Here is an 18689-nt window from a genome sequence, read left to right as displayed (position 1 = left end):
TCTGTGGAGCCTGGAGATGACATTAGATACTTTAATTATAAAGTACACAACTACTTGCTCCAGATACCTGGTTTTATTCCTTACCATTTCTCACTTGGGCTCTCTAAAGCTCTCATTTGAAAAACTGTTGGCGCATTGATATCTGGCTTAGAGGGAGCTAAAGGAACAGGCCTTCTGAAGACCCATAGTATAGAGATGCAAAACACAGCTTAATGCCATTTGGGCCTTACTGGGGACCAGCCCCAAATGGCTGAGCTAACGATGTGAATCCACAATTAATTTGGCTCAGCCCAGCTCCCATGGATGCCTTGTTTCAGGGAACTTGGAGAAGTTATTGAATGTTGAACATTCAAGTAAAAAACAATCTTTTCTCATCTTGCCCCAGTGATCTGTGAAGTTCTGTGTCAACAGGAAGTCTTCTGGGTCAAAGCCCTGTCCCTCATTGCCAATCCCAGATGTAGAACTAACCATACCAAGGGCAGTTAATTCAGTAAAATCCCCAAACATAGAGGTGAGTAGAGCCCTGGACAGCAGTCTTCTCCATCTGGTCATTCTGCTCCAGGCTTTCAGCTGTACCAGCCTTCCACACTAAGTGAGACTTCAGTCCTCGTCCTAACCCACAGCCCAGTCCAGCCCCAGAGCTGATTCTGCTTCCTGTCATTACATCACACACACACACACACACACACACACACACACCATGTCAATAGACTAACTCAGAGTTGCTCCTCCTGAGGACTGTCTTCCTAGGTCTGCCTAAGCTCACCACAAGGTGCTGGCCACTGACCACACAGCTAAAAGACAAGACAGTTGGTCCCAAACAACTGGTCCTCCCCCTCTATGCCACTGTATGCCAGCTGTGCCCCCTTCTTCATTTCTACTTGTGCCTTTAGGTGCCAGAGCCACCTAGGTCCCAAGCGGGCTTACATCTCCACTCTGTTTTCTAGCACTGCCCTGCAATTCAAGTGTTCAGCTAGAAACCTTCATTTGACAGATCCGACATTCTAGGTGACAGTTTGAGGTGATCTGAAAGACCCGCCTAATCTTAAACATTAACACTGCGAATTGAGGTTAAAACTGGATCACGACTCCAGGAGTCCAGATCCCACATCACAGCAAAAATGGTTTAATTCTCTGGTTCTCTCTCTCTCTCTCTCTCTCTCTCTGTCTCTCTCTCTCTCTCTCTGTCTCTCTCTCTCTCTCTCTCTCTCTCTCTCACACACACACACACACACACACACACACACACACACACACACACTGCATACCTAGTCTGTTTCAGCCTAAGAAATGGTTTTAGAAAATTCAGATGCTGGTGCTCCTAAAAGTTGTTGGGAGCACACACTCCATGAGCTCACAGAGATGCACCCGGGAAAGCAGGAAGGTTACACACACAGGATTGTCTCCTCAGTGGAGGGATGTATAACCTGTTTTCCCACCCAAAGGGCTGGGAGTGGAGAGCCTGGTAACAAGGACCACCTGTAAGCCCGGGCCATACCAAGCTCCCACAAGCAGGACCAGAGGTGGCTGATAGCCGGATGACCTCTCTGCTATCTGTATGACTGAGACCACACCAGATCCTCCCTAGGCCCTTAAGATAACACACATCGACCATCTCTAGAATCCATCTTTATGTACTTTAAGAAGAGATTCGATGCAATTATACCTCCTTGTGCACAGGATTGCATTATACAAGGAAACATCTCCCCCTCCCCCCCCCCCCGCAATTTGTCATGTACTCTAATATGCTTGCAATAAACTGCCTGATGTCAGACTCTAGAAGTTTAAACCAACATCAGTTTGTGTCGCATTGAACCACGCTGCCTTCTTGCCTCGTGTGGATCATTGCATGCTGCCCTGACATTTGCAGAGACCTCCCCCCCCCAATAAGAAGTGAAGTGAAAGCTAAGAGGACAGAGAAGCAACGTCTACGCAGTCAGAATCCTCAGTTAATTCTCTCTGAGAGAATAAATCTAGTGATAGCTTAAAACATCATCTCTCATGAGAGCAACAAAGGACATTCTTGAGCCAGTGTTACAGGCAGCACCAAACTGCACACAGGGCAGGAAGTCACTGCAGCCAGCAGCTTTAGGTCCCTGCAGGGTGTCAAGGACCTGTTACATTAGTATTTCCCAGAGGAACACCATGTTCTATTGTGTAGACACAGAGTGTGTGCGTACACACGCAGACTGTGCACCCGTGATCCTGTGAAGGCCAGGGGAACCTGGTTGTACCCCTGTACCCCATTCTATCTTATTCCCTTGAGACAGTCTCTCACAGAACCTGGAGCTCAGTGTTTAGCTTCTAGGCTGACAGCCTAGGAGCCTCATTGATCGGATTGCCCTGCGCTGACCTTCCAGGGACCAGGAGCCACACATGACTGTGCGAGTGAGTGCTGCTGACTCGAACTCAAGTTCTCACGCTTGCACCGCGAGCAAGCACTCTTACGCACTGGGCCTCTCCCAGCCTTTTGCTGACATGTCTGAGGTAGGAAAGGCAAAGCCTGAGATGGGACCCTTTTTCAGTCTTCTTACCTGGTCATCATAGCGGTATGTGAGGAACTGCTCCCCTGTGGTGTCTTCAAGGAAGCTTCCCTGAGGAGAGAGTGCAAACTCAGGAAGGAAGTAGGCTCCAGGAGACTTCTCTGCTGTGGCCTGAAAGACAAGGTCACTGGGTCACAAATAAGACATGTGGCCCCTTTCTCCCTCCTCCTCCCCTCTGTGTTCTAATGTGCAGCAATAGAGACACATAACAATTGTTTGCTCAAGTTTTTTTTATAGTAGATCCATTGCTTTTTAGGATTTTCTTTTTCTTTAAAAGAAAACTGTCTTATTTTTATTTATGTGCATGCCCCCTGTCTGTCTGTGTGGATGTGTACCTCTCATAAGTAGGTGTCCCAGTGCCTGTCTGTCTGTATGAATGTATGCCACACATGGGTAGGTACTCCAGAGCCCGTCCAGATGTATGAGAGGATGTCATGTGTATGTCGGTGCCTCAGCAGGTCAGAAGGGGGTGTCAGATCCTACAGAGAGGGAGTAACAGGCAGCTGTCAGCTCTGTTACTGACATGGGGCTGGGAGTTGGATTTGAGTCCCCGGGAGAACAGCAAGTGCTCTTAACTGCTGTTCCACCTCTCCAACCCTCTAGAAGTAATTTTCTTTCTTTCTTTTTTTATTTCTTTCTTCCTTCTTTCTTTCATTCCCTTCTTCTTTTTTAACCTTCTTTTGTTCCATCTCTTTAATGTGAAAGGCTGGGGAAGTTTTTTTTTTCCCACACTGCAAACAGTATGTGTGGTCATTTCAGGAGCTTTAGAAGATGTGGACTGCCAGAAAAGACAACGAAGAGTCATCCACAACCCCGGCAACCCATAATAATGACCCTTCATTATTTTGCCATATTTCCTTTGAGGCCTCTTTTTCTTTTCTCACAATACTTTGTATGTTTTCATACAGATCGGTGCTTAAATAAACTTGTTTTACAGAACATTCCATTTGTGCCTTGGGAAACTCATACGTCTACATCATTGGTCTGATCATTGGTCTGCCTCCCCCACGCCCCACATATATTATCAACCAAAAAATTCCCCCACAGACCTACCCAGGAGCCAGTCTGATGGAGGCAAATCCTGAACTCAGGCTCCTTTCCCAAATGACTCCAGCTTGTGTCAGGTTAGAAAACAAAAATCAAAGGATCGGCTAACACAATAACAACCACTCTTTTCTTTTTAATTATTAAATGTGTGTAGGTGAATGAGCATTCGTGAGCTGTGACACAAATGTGGAAGTCAGAGGACGACACTTTGGAGTCAGCACTCTCTTGGGTCCCGGGGATCTAACTCGGCTGTCGGCCTTGGCAGTAAACATTATTACCCACTGAGCTCTCCCTCCGACACCATATTTTCATTTGTTTCGATTAGCTTCAGAATTCATGAAAGCATATTCTGACGGTCTGAAGAGCCCTTAGAAGTCATCCCAACCTAATCGCTTACTTTACACATGGGTAGACTGAGGCTTCGCATAATTATCATCACCAGCCCCACACGAAGGATGCAACATCTCCAGCCTCAGGCAAAACACGGAGAGACCCATCCACTAACCTTTCACTCAACATAGTAAAGACCTTTTCATGCCTGGTATGGTTCTTTGTGCTGTGAGCACCACAAGAAACATGAATGCTAAGGTCCCTATTATCATGGGGATAACCTTTTTAGGAGAAGGTACATAAAGAAATAATAAGAAAACAAACAAGAAAAATTGAAGTTAAGCGTTATAAAAGAAACGCCCAGGGTAATATGACAGTAGGCAGAAGGGTGTTGGATTTTAAAGATGAGGGCCAGCAAAGCATGCCTGAAAAGATGGTATCTGTCAACTTCCTAAAGCAGAGAGAGGAGTTGCATACAAAAAAAAGCAAGGGTATATATTTTGGCCAGAGACAGAGAAATCCTCAAAGCCCTCATGTGGAAAGGAAGTCAGTGGGCTTGAGGTCTGGAGAGGAGAGCAGTGTGGCTTGATTTAGTGTGGAATAAAATAAAATGGGCATGGGATGGGGATGGGAGGAAGGAAGACACAAGCCTTTCCAGCCCTGTAGGCCACCAGCACAGGGGTGGAGAAGCACAGGTGAGCATTTGACCGCTGACTGGTCTGTGGAGAAGAGACTAAGAAAGAAGCATAACAACTAGCTAGAAGCTGTGGCTACAAATCCAGGCAAGACATTTTGTTTCCTTGGTCTGGAATCAACCTTTCAATGAGAAGGAGCAAGGTGGAAACATGAATGGAGCCAACCACATGTGCTGAAGAGAACGGTGTCAGGGTGTGAGCGGCCCCGGATCTCCACTCTATCCCTCTCCTCCCCCTCGTCACTTCTCTGGGGTTTGGCTTGAGTAGCTACCTGTAAAGGAACTCAGTGGTGGGTGGTCCTGAGGCAGGAACATCTGTCAGAAAGAATAACACATGGGGAATGCTGCTTGAGTCATGGTAAGTCTGAAATGCCTGTGTGGAGAGCCCGAGACAGCTACTGCATATGCAAGACTGGAACCCAGAAGAGAGATTTAGAAATCATTGCTTAAATACACACACACACACACACACACACACACACGAGAGAGGGGGGGGAGGGAGATCTATTACACCACAAGCAGAAGAGGGCCTCTCCCCATACAGAGAACTTCATTGACAAGATTGCTGGCCTGATTTGAAATTCAGTAGGAGGGAAGAAGGAGAGAGGGAGAGAGAGAGAGAGAGAGAGAGAGAGAGAGAGAGAGAGAGAGAGAGAGAGAGAGGAGATGAGGAGATCATGGAAAGATTGATTAAGCATCAAGAGTTGTCAGCTGTCTTCATTCTCACTAAGTTGAGGTCAGTAACACTGGAGAAGTGCCCACTAAATCTGGGCACCAAGGAGGCTACAGTTGACTTGGTAAGAACAGTTACTGTGTAGTGCCAGGGTAATTTGCACTGGGTTTAAGAAGTGGCCTAGACTAGAGGAAATGGAGACACATGGAGACACATAGATGGAGCAGAGCGACAGGAGCATGGTATAGCATGCAGAGGTTTTAAAGACCTGAGATTCGGGAGCATGTTTGCTTGCTCCCTGGAATAATCTACTAAGAATGAAACAGTACAATCCATTTGTCCACAAATTTCGGGAATTCCTTGTTTTTAATAGCTAAGTAGAATTCCATAGTGTAAATGTACCACAATTTCTTTATCCATTCTTCTACTGAGGGGCACTTAGGCTGTTTCCAGGTTCTGCCTATTATGAATAAGGCTGCTATGAACATGGTTGAGCAAATCTTCTTGTTGTGTGATGGATTGAACTAGAAATGATCATAATGAGTGAGTTCACCCAGAAGCAGAAAGAGTCAAATGGTATATACTCACTTATATCTGAACACTAGCCCAAGGGGTATGTCCCATGAAAGTCTTCACTTATCAGGAAAGTGGGACAGAGGGGAGGACATCCTATTGGGACTCTAGGTGAGAGAAGCATGGGATAATGGGGAAATAGAAGGATCCAGAGGGTCCTAGAAACCTACAAGAAGAACATTATGATGGGCAGATCTGGGCCCAGGGGTCCTGCTCAAACTATTGTACCAGCCAAGGACAATACATGCAGTAAACTTCGAATCCCTACCCAGATCTAGCCAATGGACAAGACACTCTCCACAGTTGAGTGGAGAGTGGGGACTGACTTTCACACAAACTCTGGTGCCCCATATGTGACCACGTGGCCTGGTGGCACTCAGAGGAAGGATAGCAGGCTACCAAGAAGAGACTTGATACCCTATGAGCATATACAGGGGGAGGAGGTCCCCCTCAGTCACAGTCATAGGGGAAGGGAGTAAGGGGAAAATGGGAGGGAAGGAGGAATGGGAGGATACAAAGGATGGGATAACAATTGAGATGTAATACGAATAAATTAATAATACGTACATATATATATATACATGAAAAGGATGAAACAGTAGAGATGAGAAGTGACCACAGGAGTGAAGACCTAAGAACATGTCCACCATGGGGCTGGAGAGAGAGCAGCGCTTACTGGTCAGAGCACTTGTTGGACACCTAAAAGTACCCAAGTTTGGATTCCAGCAGCCACATGAACTTGTGTCCACATACATGCCTATAAGCCTAGCAGCTCCCTGGAGCTTGCTAGCTACCAGACTAGCTCCAGGTTCTAGGTTTGTTGAGAAACCCTGTCTCAAAGAAATAAAGTGGAGAATGTTAGAGCATGACACCAAATATGCTCCTCTAGTTTCCACAACCACACATCTACACACACACACACACACACACACACACACACACACACACACACGCACACACACCCATACGTACACACACCCATACACACACACACAAAGTGTGTCGACCTAAAAAAGAATAATCATAGTCCAAATCAAGGCATGTTCCAATTTTTCTGGTGGGAATTCGAGGTGGGTACAGTATCCTAAAGTGGAGGATCTCTGTTGTACATCTCAGGCACTGTTCTGATGGCATCCTGAGCTTTGGGGCAGGTGACAGGTTTGCATAACAGTTAAAGAGATGTTAGGCCAGACTTGGGTAGACACAGAGTGACTAGCAATAGCTCATGATAATCATCAACATTTCAACTCTCCACGATCAAGCAATTCTAATCAGCCAGTCATCCTTGCAGAACCCTCAGCATCATCGGCGTGGCTTCTCTCTAGGAGCTTTGGTTCACAGAAGCAAGCAGGCTGAGACCTGGAAGAGTCAGGGTTTGACTTTGAACCTCCACCCTCCTCAGACAAGTGCCATTGCTCAGAAAGGACAACAGCCTCCAGGGTCCACATCTGTCCCCACCGCTCCCTCCCGTGCTCCTTTCTTACCACTGAGCACATGACCTATCCTCGGCTCCACAAACAGGACTGGCTTCAACCTATTATAAAATCTACGGTTTCTGATACCACATGCCTCTGCAGCCTGAGGACGTATCTGCCCGTCGTCTCTATCTTTAGAAAACCAAGCCCTTTTCATGTCTTCTTTAACTCACATGGGGAGACTCCTGAGGCCTCCCCTCCATTCCAAGGCCCATCTTGGTGGTGTGTTTTAGACCTCTTTTATAAAATCCGAGGTCAGTAATGCCATTGAGTCTGCACTCTGCCCTGCCAGCGGTCTAGCCTAAGTGGTGAGCTCAAGGCCAGTGAGAGACCATGTCTCAAAAGAGGTGAACTGAATCCATGAGGCTGACACTCAAAGCATATATACACACATACACACATATATACATACTTACATACATACATGCATGCATATATACAGACAGAGAAACAGACATGGGCACATAAATTCATTCATGCATACACACATACATTTTTATTCAAAAGAATGAATTTTTAATAGGCAGCAAGTTATACTGCATAATTGTGGCCGAATTGTCAAAGCCTTAATATATTCTCAAATCAACAATCCTAGTCAACTCAACAGCACCCTTTGTTGACTTTCAGAATCTGGAGGACAGCTTTTTTAACTTTCAAATGTATTACTCTCTAGTTCATGCATTGTTTCTAGTTCATGGCAGAAAATACTTGTGGCAGTCGGTTGTGTGGCAGGCACAGGAAAGTCCTGTATGTGCATGTTAACGTAACACTGCTTTCTTTGCTTAACTCTCCCCAAGCAGAGCAGGGCATGGGAACGGTCAGTGATGGCACGAACAGTTCTGCTGTTTTGCAGATGGTTTGCTATAGATTTGCTGAACTTGACTTACATAGGAACATCACCACTTTATTATAAAGATAAATTTGTATCATTGTATGTTTGTATATTCATTGTTTGTTTGTTTGTTTACTATTTTAGTTGAAATAAAAATTTACACAATATATTCTCAACAGGCTTTTTCCCTCCCCAACTCCTCTCAAGATCTTTCCTACCTCTCCGCTCACCCAACTCCCACCCTGTATTTCTCTCTCTTTAAAAAACAAGCAAACAAAGCAAAAGAGAGAGAGGGAAAGAAACACAGAGAGAGAGAGAGAGAGAGAGAGAGAGAGAGAGAGAGAGAGAGAGAGAGAGAAAGCCCACAAAACCACAAAATCATAACATACATACTATACAAGCAAAAGACCAATAACAACAACAACAAAATTGTCCAAACAAAGCAACATGAGACAGGAAGTCTGCAAACACCCCTTGGAGCTGTTTTTTTTGTTGATCATCTCCTGCTGGGCATGGGGCCTGCCCTGAAGTGTGGTTAACACACCATAGTGAGACTCCATTGGAGAAAACTGATTTTTTTTCACTTGCAGACAGGTTTCAATTTTGGGTGAAATTTTTGGTTAGTGATGAGAGCCCGAGTCTACTTTCCCCTCTCAATGCTGGAACCCCATCTGACTTGAAGCTGTATAGGCCCCTGTGGGTGCTGCTATGGTCTCTGTGAGTTCATTTGTGCATCAGTTCTGTGGTGTCTGGAGAACAGTGTCCTTGGTGTCATCCATCCCAGCTGGCTATGAGGAAGAGGAGACACACATAATTTTTAGAAGAAATGGGGCAGGGAAAAAAAAATCCTATGAGCTAGGATTTGTAATTAAAAAAAGAAAAAAGTCTCACCAGACATGGCAGCACACGCCATAGGCAGAGGCTACAGAGTGAGTTCCAGGCCAGCCAGGACTACACAGAGTAACCCTGTATCAAACTGTAAGAAATTAAAAGTCATGGTTTTGTCCACACAGCTACCTTGTGACTGGGCATCATTAGCCTTGTGCCTCATAGGAAGCAGTGCCATTTATAACGAGGGACGTAAAGACCTCAGTTTCTAAGGAAATATCACCTCTGTTCCATCTTGCTGACTCCCTGGTCATTGTTGCTTGAGCTTAGATTGATTTCATGAGCAAGAACTGGGCTGCTGATACATCATGCCTTGCATTTTAAACTATGACAGCAACACGTTCTCTATGGTGTTCCTGAAGAGGTAAGGACATGCTGTTATTCACATCGTGATGACAGAAAAAAAAAAAAAAAGAGGGTCTTTGTGCCTCGGGAAGCAGCTCCTATCCTTCTGCCCCATAGACCCAGGAGTGGGTTGCTCAGCATCCTACCCCAGTTGAGCTGCATCACTGTCTGTATGTGATAGGGTTCTCAGAAAAGCTGGGCCATCTTTTAGGAAAGATGCTGTGGTCCACTCATGGCTTCAGAAAGCTCATGCCTCTGACATTTCTACCCAGAAGAGAGGTGACAACTTCACTGTCAGAGAAACTCTAAGCATGCAGCTTCTTGTGGGATGAGGTGACCAAAGAGTTCAGGGCATCTAAGTAGCGAGAATTGGAGGCAAGGCCAGGGAGAGAGGCCAGATAGGAAGTGTGAGATCTTCCCAGGGCGTAGAGCCAGGGCCAGAGAAAGAAGCTGCCAGAATTCATCATCGTCCACAGCAGCCACTGTCCACAGCTGCTGACTCACCAGGGACCATAGAGCTCCAGAGACCATAAATATGGGACTTGGGAATACAGCTGGGTCCCCCACCCCCACCCCAGCTGAAGGCCGTAACCCTGACAGGAGGAAACACATACATTCTGACAAGAACTACATTGCCGCTGTACGCCTCCACCCATATCCTGTTAAGGACCAAGATGGGTTTGATGGTTGTAAAACTGTGATAGAATAATACTTTTGGCGGGTGTGGTGGGGCACACCTTTAATCTTAGCACTCGGGAGGCAGAGGCAGATAGATCACTGTGAGTTCGAGGCCAGCCTGGTCTACAAAGTGAGTCCAAGACAGCCAAGGCTACACAAAGAAACCCTGTCTTAGAGAGAGAGAGAGAGAGAGAGAGAGAGAGAGAGAGAGAGAGAGAGAGAGAATATACATTTGGAATTTGACCACAGTCTCTAACACAAGGTTCCTAAGGCTTTTGTCAATTCTGGGGTTATAGAAGCCATATCTTCTAATATCCCGACTCTACATTGGCTGTTGGAAAGCCTTGAGTGGAAGATAGCTGGAACCAGCCATGTGATAGGATGATTGAACTCTCCATCTCATTCCAACGAGGAATGGGGAGGAGCTAGGGGTAGAGTTGACACCAGTGATGTCCTTAACTATATCCACGTAATGAAACCCCCATAAAAACTCAGGACAGGGCTCAGGGAGCCTCTGGGTTGGAGCCCACTTATCCTTGCCCTTAAGACTGTCTAGAATTTCTCACTGAGTTTCTCCACCTCTAACTATGCCCCTGTATCCTTAATTGTATCCTTTTTGCATATTTGTTTATTTGGCTTGTTTGTTTGAGACATCACCTTGTGTCTTAGCTCCAGTTGGACCAAAATTTGCTATATAGATCAAGCTATCCTCAAATTTGTGGTGATTCCCCTGCCTGTACTCCCAGATCCCAGTGTTGGCATTACATTCATGTGTCTCCAAGCTTGACTCTTAAATAAATTCCTGATTTAAAAAGAAAGATTGGTAAAGATGTAGGAAGTATGTTGGCATAATGTTTTGTGGACTGTTGTACAGTTTACCGTTGTTCATTCAAATGTAGATTTCTCTAACCGGCTATCTGGTTTTAATCAAGACATTGCATTGTATCTATGTATCTCCTGTCTCAAGTTTATGTAAGCATGTCACCATGTGTTCTCTGTTGAGCCAATAAAATGCTAACTAGTCAATGCTGAGCAATACACAGAATATGGTGGGACGCCAGGTCCAGCAAGGGGAGGACAAAGAGGGAGGAAGCAGGAGATGGAGCCACAAGGAGAGGACCAGGAAACATAGGAAGAAATGGACCGGTCCTAAGAGATGATTAAAAAGCAAGTATAATGTGGGAAATCTGAATGGGAGGAAACTAGACTAACTTGGAGGTTTAAGACAGAGTAATTATTGTTCAGTATTGTACTCCAGACTAATTAGATAAATTCTCATCTCTCTGTGTGGTTATTTGGGTACATAGCTGGTTAAAGAGAAACCACTGCATTACTAATAACGAATCAATATTCATTATTAATAATCATTCAACAGAAGTATTTCTCAAAGTTCCATGAGCCACCTCATCCAATTAGCAAGGAATATTTACTCTATTAGAGCAAGCCTGGCTCACTGCCACCATGGACACGTGACACACTTCACCAGTAATCAGATCTAAAGTTGGAGAGCAGTCTTGCGGGACCGAACCCTTAGCCTAATAAGTTTGATTGTACCTTCAGAGGATAGCTTCAGAATTTAACAGAGGACATGCAGCAGCTATCTCCTGGAGGATTGGCACGTGGACTTATACCCCCATACTTTTAATGACAGCAATATTGTGTTGACTAGAAAGTGGAGTAAGAAAAATTCACTCTGGATGGATCTTTGTTTTCTGTCTTTCAGAATGATGTCCTAAGAAGAGAAATCTATAGAAGAGAGGATAGCATTCCTGTCACAGAAAACAGGACCTAGGATGCCTCAAAAATCAAGCAGTCAGCAGTTACTGAGAACACAGTGTGATTGCCACTGAAATGCAACGAGCCAGCTTGAACATTGCTGGCTCAGTCTGATCCCTGTAGGTGGGACACTCATCTCTCCCCAGAGCATGAGCTCAGCCAAGCACCACCTCACAATCATGCAGAGCCATGGTCGGTGAAGGGCCCCCAAGCCTTTTTTCCCATGGGCTGCTATTGAACCATGTTAAACCATGTCCCTGCGCTCTGGGCTGAGACTGGCCTGTCCGACTTCCTGTTGCTCGCATCCTCTTTCCATCTGGCTCGTCAATTCCAGCCTGACAGGATTGTCTTGGATCCCAGCTCCATCTGTGTATATGCGTCGCTTTCTCCTTGTTTCACTTCCGCCCAAATGGGAGGCATGCTCTCCATCAGCATCCTTGTCACCAGTGCATACCCTGAGCAGGCACAGGCTGAAGCCTGGCCCTCGGCCTGTCTCCAGGCCCACAAAGCATCTACCCCGGTATCATCTCTCTTCAGATGTTTCCATGATGGTCATCAGTGTATCAAGAAATTACATCATCCAGTGCTCACATCTGGAGACAAAGAGATGGTGGGGGGGGGGGGGTATGACGCTAAATGGAAGAACTGAAGTCCCATCATTCCTGAGTACAACTGGAACATGGCTGAATGCCAAGAAGCCAGAGCCCGAGCGAGGACCGCTGTACTCTGCCTGCAACGCCAGGGTTCTGAGGAGATCTACCGAAGTTGCTGTCAGGAACGCATAGATACATGGGCCAGTTCTAAGCATGGCAGCCACACTCTACTGGGGAGACATCTGCCTCTGGATGGAGGGGACACCCCCACAGGTGGTCACCCTACATGATGGCATTCCATGAACCCAGAAATGTGCTTCCCACGATCTGCAGGGAGACTCCCAGGCTCACAGCCAGCATCAAGTCAGCAAGGACCGCACCCTCTGGGGACCTCTAGGCTTTTGGTCCTCCTGGCCAGGATGGCACATGGGACTTTACAGTTTGTACCTTTTAAGACCCCAGAAGGGAAAATGAAGATGACTAACAGCACATCTTTCCTCCAGAAACCACAATGTGCATTCTGTTTCTTGAACCTGGAGTGAAGGTTGAAAAAGAAACCTTCCAGATAATTTCGGTCTTTAAGCAGGATTTCATCATTCTGAGACATTTAAGTATTCGGTGTCGGAAACTTCCTGATGAAATAGAAAACACATTTGCTTTGGCAAGGTTGGGAAGTGGAGGCTGAAACGGGAGTTTTCATATTTTTTCCCCTGCATTTTTGAAAATGAACTCTAGAACCAGGCCTGGTGACATAGGCCTGTACCCTGCCTAGCACTTGAGAAGCCGGGGCACGAAGAGCTGAGCTTAAGGCCCTTCCGGGTTACACAGCAAAACCGTGTCTCAAGTACAAAAACTGAGCAGGAATCTAGTGTTCCACATCTCTGTTTACCACCAGTGAATTGTGTCTCTGGATAGGGAGCAAACTGCACCGTAAGGCCTCATGTCTTAAACAACTTCTAGGTACAAAGTTTGTGCTTTAGTTTCTTTCCAAGTCATACGTTTAAAAGAAGTGTGAGTAGCAAGGAGGGAGGGAAGGGCCAGGCAGGTGTTCCAGAAGGATCCAGAAATGTAAATATTTCATGTTAGGACTCTAGCAAACTGCAATTTAGAGCATTCGTCACCCACCTACCCCCACAGAGGGAATTCTGGGCAGGAATTCTCTCTCTCTCTCTCTCTCTCTCTCTCTCTCTCTCTCTCATGCTCTCTGTATTCACTCTCTCTCTGTCTCTGTTTCTGTCTGTCTCTGTCTGTCTCTGTCTCTCTGTGTCTCTCTCTGTCTTGGTCTCTGTCTCTCTCTGTCTCTCTGTCTCTCTCTCTCTCTTCTCTCTGTCTCTGTCTCTGTCTCTGTCTCTCTCTCTGTCTCTCTCTGTCTCTCTGTCTCTCTCTCTCTCTCTGTCTCTCTCTCTGTCTCTCTGTCTCTCTCTCTCTCTCACACACACACACACACACACACACACACACACACACACACACACACCTTTAATCAGCCCCAACAATCAGGGCTCAGAGCAGTCAGTGAAGAGATGCTGCTAAAACACCTTGTATTTTTCAGGTTCATGAAAGGATAAAAGTAGGAAATGGAGTCTCTTTGGGTCTCCAGCACTCTCTGGTAACGTAGCTCTTTCCTAGATGCCAGCCCATGCTGCTGCCTCCCCAGCACAGAGCACCAGGCAGCCAATGTCTGCACACTCCCTCAGCTACAGGGGCTCTGACTGAACAGCGAACTGGCATAGCATGAGAGTCCTTTTAAAACTTGCCTGCTACTCCAAAAGAGGGCCTCTCTGCCAGTACACAACACCAATCTCTTTTCCTGCCCCCTACCCCACCCCCGTCTTAATGAGGAGTCCATTGGAATCAGCTGCGATTAGCAAAATGTCACAGGGAAGTGAGTCTACCTTGAAATACCTCAGTAAAAAAAAAAAAAAAAAAAAAAAAAAAAAAAAAAAAAAAATGGAACGTGGCGTTCTGTGAACAGGGCTCCTAGATCTGGACACCTAAACCCCTGACTCCACCCTTCCTCTTTCTGTTCTCGCCCTTCCTGGCCTAGTCACCTGAGTTAGGGGGAGTTAGGGGGCCCAGTCACCTGCCAAGGAAAGACATTTTATAGGAGGCATGTGGGCTGCTGGGAGAAAATTGTTTGAGAAGAGTGCTGTGCCAAAGTGAGGGGAACCAGGGGTGCCCTTCGTTCTAGCCCTAGAGTCACTACACCGTCCTGACAAGTGATGAGATTTCTGTGCTGAGGTGAAACAACACTATATGGCTCTGAGCAGGAATTCCGTGCCTGAGCTGAAGACCACCCTATAGGGCCCCAGCAGGAAACCCGTGCTGAGAGAGATGCTCTATGGGCCCTGGCAGGAGTGATGTGTATAGGGGACCACTCTATAGGTCCCAGCAGGAACGCTGAGCTGAGAAAGAACAGCATATATGTTCTGACTGGAATCCCATGCTGAGGGAAAGCACTCGCTCTTGGTCCTGGAATCTGCCCTTTGATCCTAAAGTGAAACTTGTCTTTTCCCACAACCTCTTTACCACAGACACTCCTCGCTGTCTTCTCTCTAGCAGAGAGAAGGCAGCTTTGCCTTTTAAATGATGTATAAATAACTATTTTATCAACGTAATGGGGGTGGAATCCCAAAGGGATGAAATATCTAAGTAAAGCTTGGGTTTTATAAGGCCTGTTACATTCCTCAATCAATATGTGTTGGCCGTGACCTCATACGGTGGCTCGCACCTGCAATGCCAGCACTCGGGAGGCTAAGACCTGGGCGGGGGGGGGGGGGGGGGGGGGGTAGAAGGGAAGGTTGGAGAGGTTGAGTATGATTTGGGGCCCAGCATGAGCTACAGAATGAGACTTTGTCCCTCAAAAAGACAAGTCATAAATGTCCATCCGGTGTCTTCCGTGTGTCCGGCAATATTTCTAACACTGACGTTTAGACAATCAGCAAAGGGGTATCAAGAATCAGAGTCTTGAGGAGTGTAGAGTCTGTCAAGGTGGAGGAGAAGCAAGCATAGCAGAGAAGCTGGATGTGCGTGGGGCCATATGGGGAGGGAAGAGTTGGGGGACTCAGTGACAGCGGCAGTTGTACTTAGTGTGGTCAAGGACAAGGTAAGTTGGAGGTCCCTAAGGAATCACAAGTTTGATTTTTTTTTTTTTATCTGAGTCTCTAAACTAATGAGTGTATCTTGCCATTTTCCTTGGTGATCCCAATGTATCTACGTTCTGTGGGAACCCGGTTAGGATCCCACAGACCCCATAGACCTGACAAGCTTTGCGTTCAGTTCTATCTGCAGCAGCGGGGCCCTTTGCTCCACGGTCCCAGCACAGCCACAGGGTTGGGATAGCCCAGCCAGGCTTAGCGTCCTGCTCCTCCAGCCTCTTGCCTCCTATCCTCCGCCTTCTGCCGCACCTGCTGGTCTCCTGCCTCATGACCTGCAGCCTGGCACTGGTCACACCTTCATGACGCAGTCACAGCAGCACACATGTGTGAGGCATGCCATTCACACATCATGTTTTGGGTTGCCAACGTGGGTGACCATTACTGAGTGTCGCACAAACCTGCGCACAACCCTCGTGAACGAATCTGTGTTAATTCAATAGAAAATTAAAAATAAATAAATAAAGCACTACAGCTATTCTCTTTGGCAGTGAGACACCCAACCTGACAACATCCAGAAGCGCACTGGGGACATATTCATGTTTATTCTAGGCCTTTCTCAGTCCTGCAGCTTTATTGCCTTCAGGAAACAACATGTCTGTGTGGCTTAAAGCATGTAAGCTCTCCAAGTGAAGCCTCCCCAAAAGAAGAAAAAGACAGAAACCGGCTGTTTGCACACACTCTAAAATCACTCGTATTCATCGTAAGCTGGTTTGTTTTTTCTAAGTTCTCAGGACAGGAAGTGTGCAGAGGAACCGCCAAAGCTGGATGCTCAGGCCTCCCAGAGCATTCTTAAGGCAAGCAAAGCCGTGAGGAGATAATGATTTGGATTAAGGTTGTCTGCGCTCCAGGTATAAACATCAACACCCTAATTACCATGACCCTCAAAAGTCTTGAAGCTTAGCCTAAAACATACAGGATTTCCTAAAGATAAAATGTGATACTTTCATAGTAAAATACAAACATCTACCTCTGTAGCCCGATGGCTACAAAGCCACACTGGGGCTGTAAATCGGCAGTGCACTATATCTTTGGCTAAAAGGGAACTATGCTGCAAACATTATATATTCTGTTTAACAAAAAGAAAAAAAAAAGGAAGCATGCTAACTACAGCCTTGGATCAATCAAATCACATGTTAGAGACGATACACATCTATGGATTTAGGTCAACATACTTTTTAAGTATAATTTTTAATCTCTTAATGTATGTATTTACAAGTAAATTTCTTTTGTGTCTTTGAAACTGAACCATATTTTGCTGTATTTGTTTGATGTGAAAGTGTCACTAAGTTTCAAAGCCTAAAGAAACACTGTATTCATTTCAGTCTATGGTTCAGCTATATGGAAAGTTGCACTCATAAACTAGACCAACGTGGAGACCCTAGACACCTGTTGCAATTAGTGATGGAAACTCAGGGTCACAGAGGGCCAGGTTTGCAGCTGGGAGCCTGCGAGCCCAACCCACCCCCACGAGAGAGTGAGCATATGGATTGCTACGCATCACTTCATATCCCCAGGACTTTTTCCAACATCACCAAAGAAGGAAGACAAAGCCAGGCGAGCCCAACATCACCCAGGCAAGCAGCCAGGTAAGAAGATGGAGGCGGGGTAATGCTGTTTCTTTACTGTACTTTTGAAAACACTAAAGTAATATTGTTGCCACGGTTCTTTTTTAATCTCCTGAAGAAAAACAAACAAAAGAGGCAAAAAGAAAGCCTATGATGTCTTGTCATGAGTCACTGCTTTTTCTATAACCAAACTCAGGTCCAGGACGAACTATGTAAAGATTCTCCACGTGATGCAGCCACGCTAGGCTGAGTGACAGAAAGTGTAAAATTAACTTCTAGTCAAGGAGGTAGGTTGAAGCACTCCTGGGTTATTTGCCCTCACTGCCTCCAGGATGGTTTTGGGTTCCCGAGGAGGCATCTCGCCTATTTTGAAAAGGTACACAGCCTCTTAAGACCTCTGCTTCTCATTTGTGGAGATGGACTGAACGCCATCTCACTTCTCACAGTTGCTGTGCCTCTCCGATGCACGTGGGAGAGCTCCTTAAACCGAGTGGGGCCCCGCAGATGATCAATGCTATGCTTATTGTGATCCTAGAGTTCCAAAAGCAAGTTTTTAATTTGTGAGTTAATGCAAGCATGCACCGAGTACTTTCCATCACAGATGCTGTACTAGCCGTGAGACCAAACACCACACGCCATGCTCTCAGACTGCTCACCATCTGGATTTGAGTGTGGACTGACAGCCAAGCAAACAGGAGATACAAGTCACACCATAGAAGAAAAGACAGGATAGTTCAGCCGCGCATGAGGATGTCACAGAGGCATCACAGAGGCAGCGGCCACCAAGGCAAGATGTAAAGGGCAAGTATAAATCGCTCAGAAAATCAGGAAAATAAAGAAACAGATTCTTCTTAAAAACATGGGTAAGCCAGGTGTCATGGCACATGCCTTTAATCCCAGCACTCGGGAGGCAGAGGCAGACAGATCGCTGTGAGTTCAAGGCCAGCTTGGTCTACAAAGTGAGTCCAGGACAGCCAAGGCTACACAGAGAAACCCTGTCTCGAAAAACCCAACAAACAAACAAACAAATATGGGCAAAGGTAGGAGGGTGGCGAGGATAGAGCAAGCTGGGTAAATGGAGCACAACCTGGCATAGCTGGAGCACAGCCCCGCATGGCTGGAGCACAGATCCACATGGCTGGAGCACAGCCCCACATAGCAGGAGCACAGCCCCGCATAGATGGAGCACAACCCAAGTGTAAGAGGAGTGGAGAGACAAGGACATGGGGAGCAGAAGGTAGGTCATGAGATCCGTGTTCTCCTTCAGAAGACTTGGGGGGATTAAGAAGTAAAATGATTACTCTGGAGAGTAGATGGAAGGAGGCAGGGGCACCAGCTCAGGGACCAGTGATGCTTCAGAGGTGAAATTATGGCGCCAACAATTATGAGAGGGAAGTGAGCCATACTGAGATAGTGTCTCAGAACACAGGGGATGAAAACACTTATCCCAGTCTGTATGACATACTGGAGGAAACTGTAAATAAAAACAGACCAGGGAGGAAGGAAGGAAGAGAGGGAG

General features: G+C 46.3%; 1 protein-coding gene across 2 annotated transcripts in view; it reads right to left on the bottom strand.

Annotated features, from left to right (window-relative positions):
* Nucleotides 1–18689, bottom strand: part of ADAMTSL3 (ADAMTS like 3) — a 275111-nt gene that overhangs the window by 224911 nt on the left and 31511 nt on the right. For both annotated transcript variants that reach the window (XM_084756348.1, XM_084756347.1), the window contains exon 3: nt 2535–2654. In XM_084756348.1, the coding sequence (XP_084612474.1) occupies nt 2535–2654 (120 nt within the window). The remainder of the gene's footprint in view (nt 1–2534; nt 2655–18689) is intronic.

Source organism: Acomys minous (assembly GCF_964271855.1).
Source record: "Acomys minous genome assembly, chromosome: 2".
Classification (NCBI taxonomy): Eukaryota; Metazoa; Chordata; class Mammalia; order Rodentia; family Muridae; genus Acomys; species Acomys minous.
Note: the sequence above shows the minus strand (reverse complement) of the source record. Positions and strands in the feature narration are given on the sequence as shown.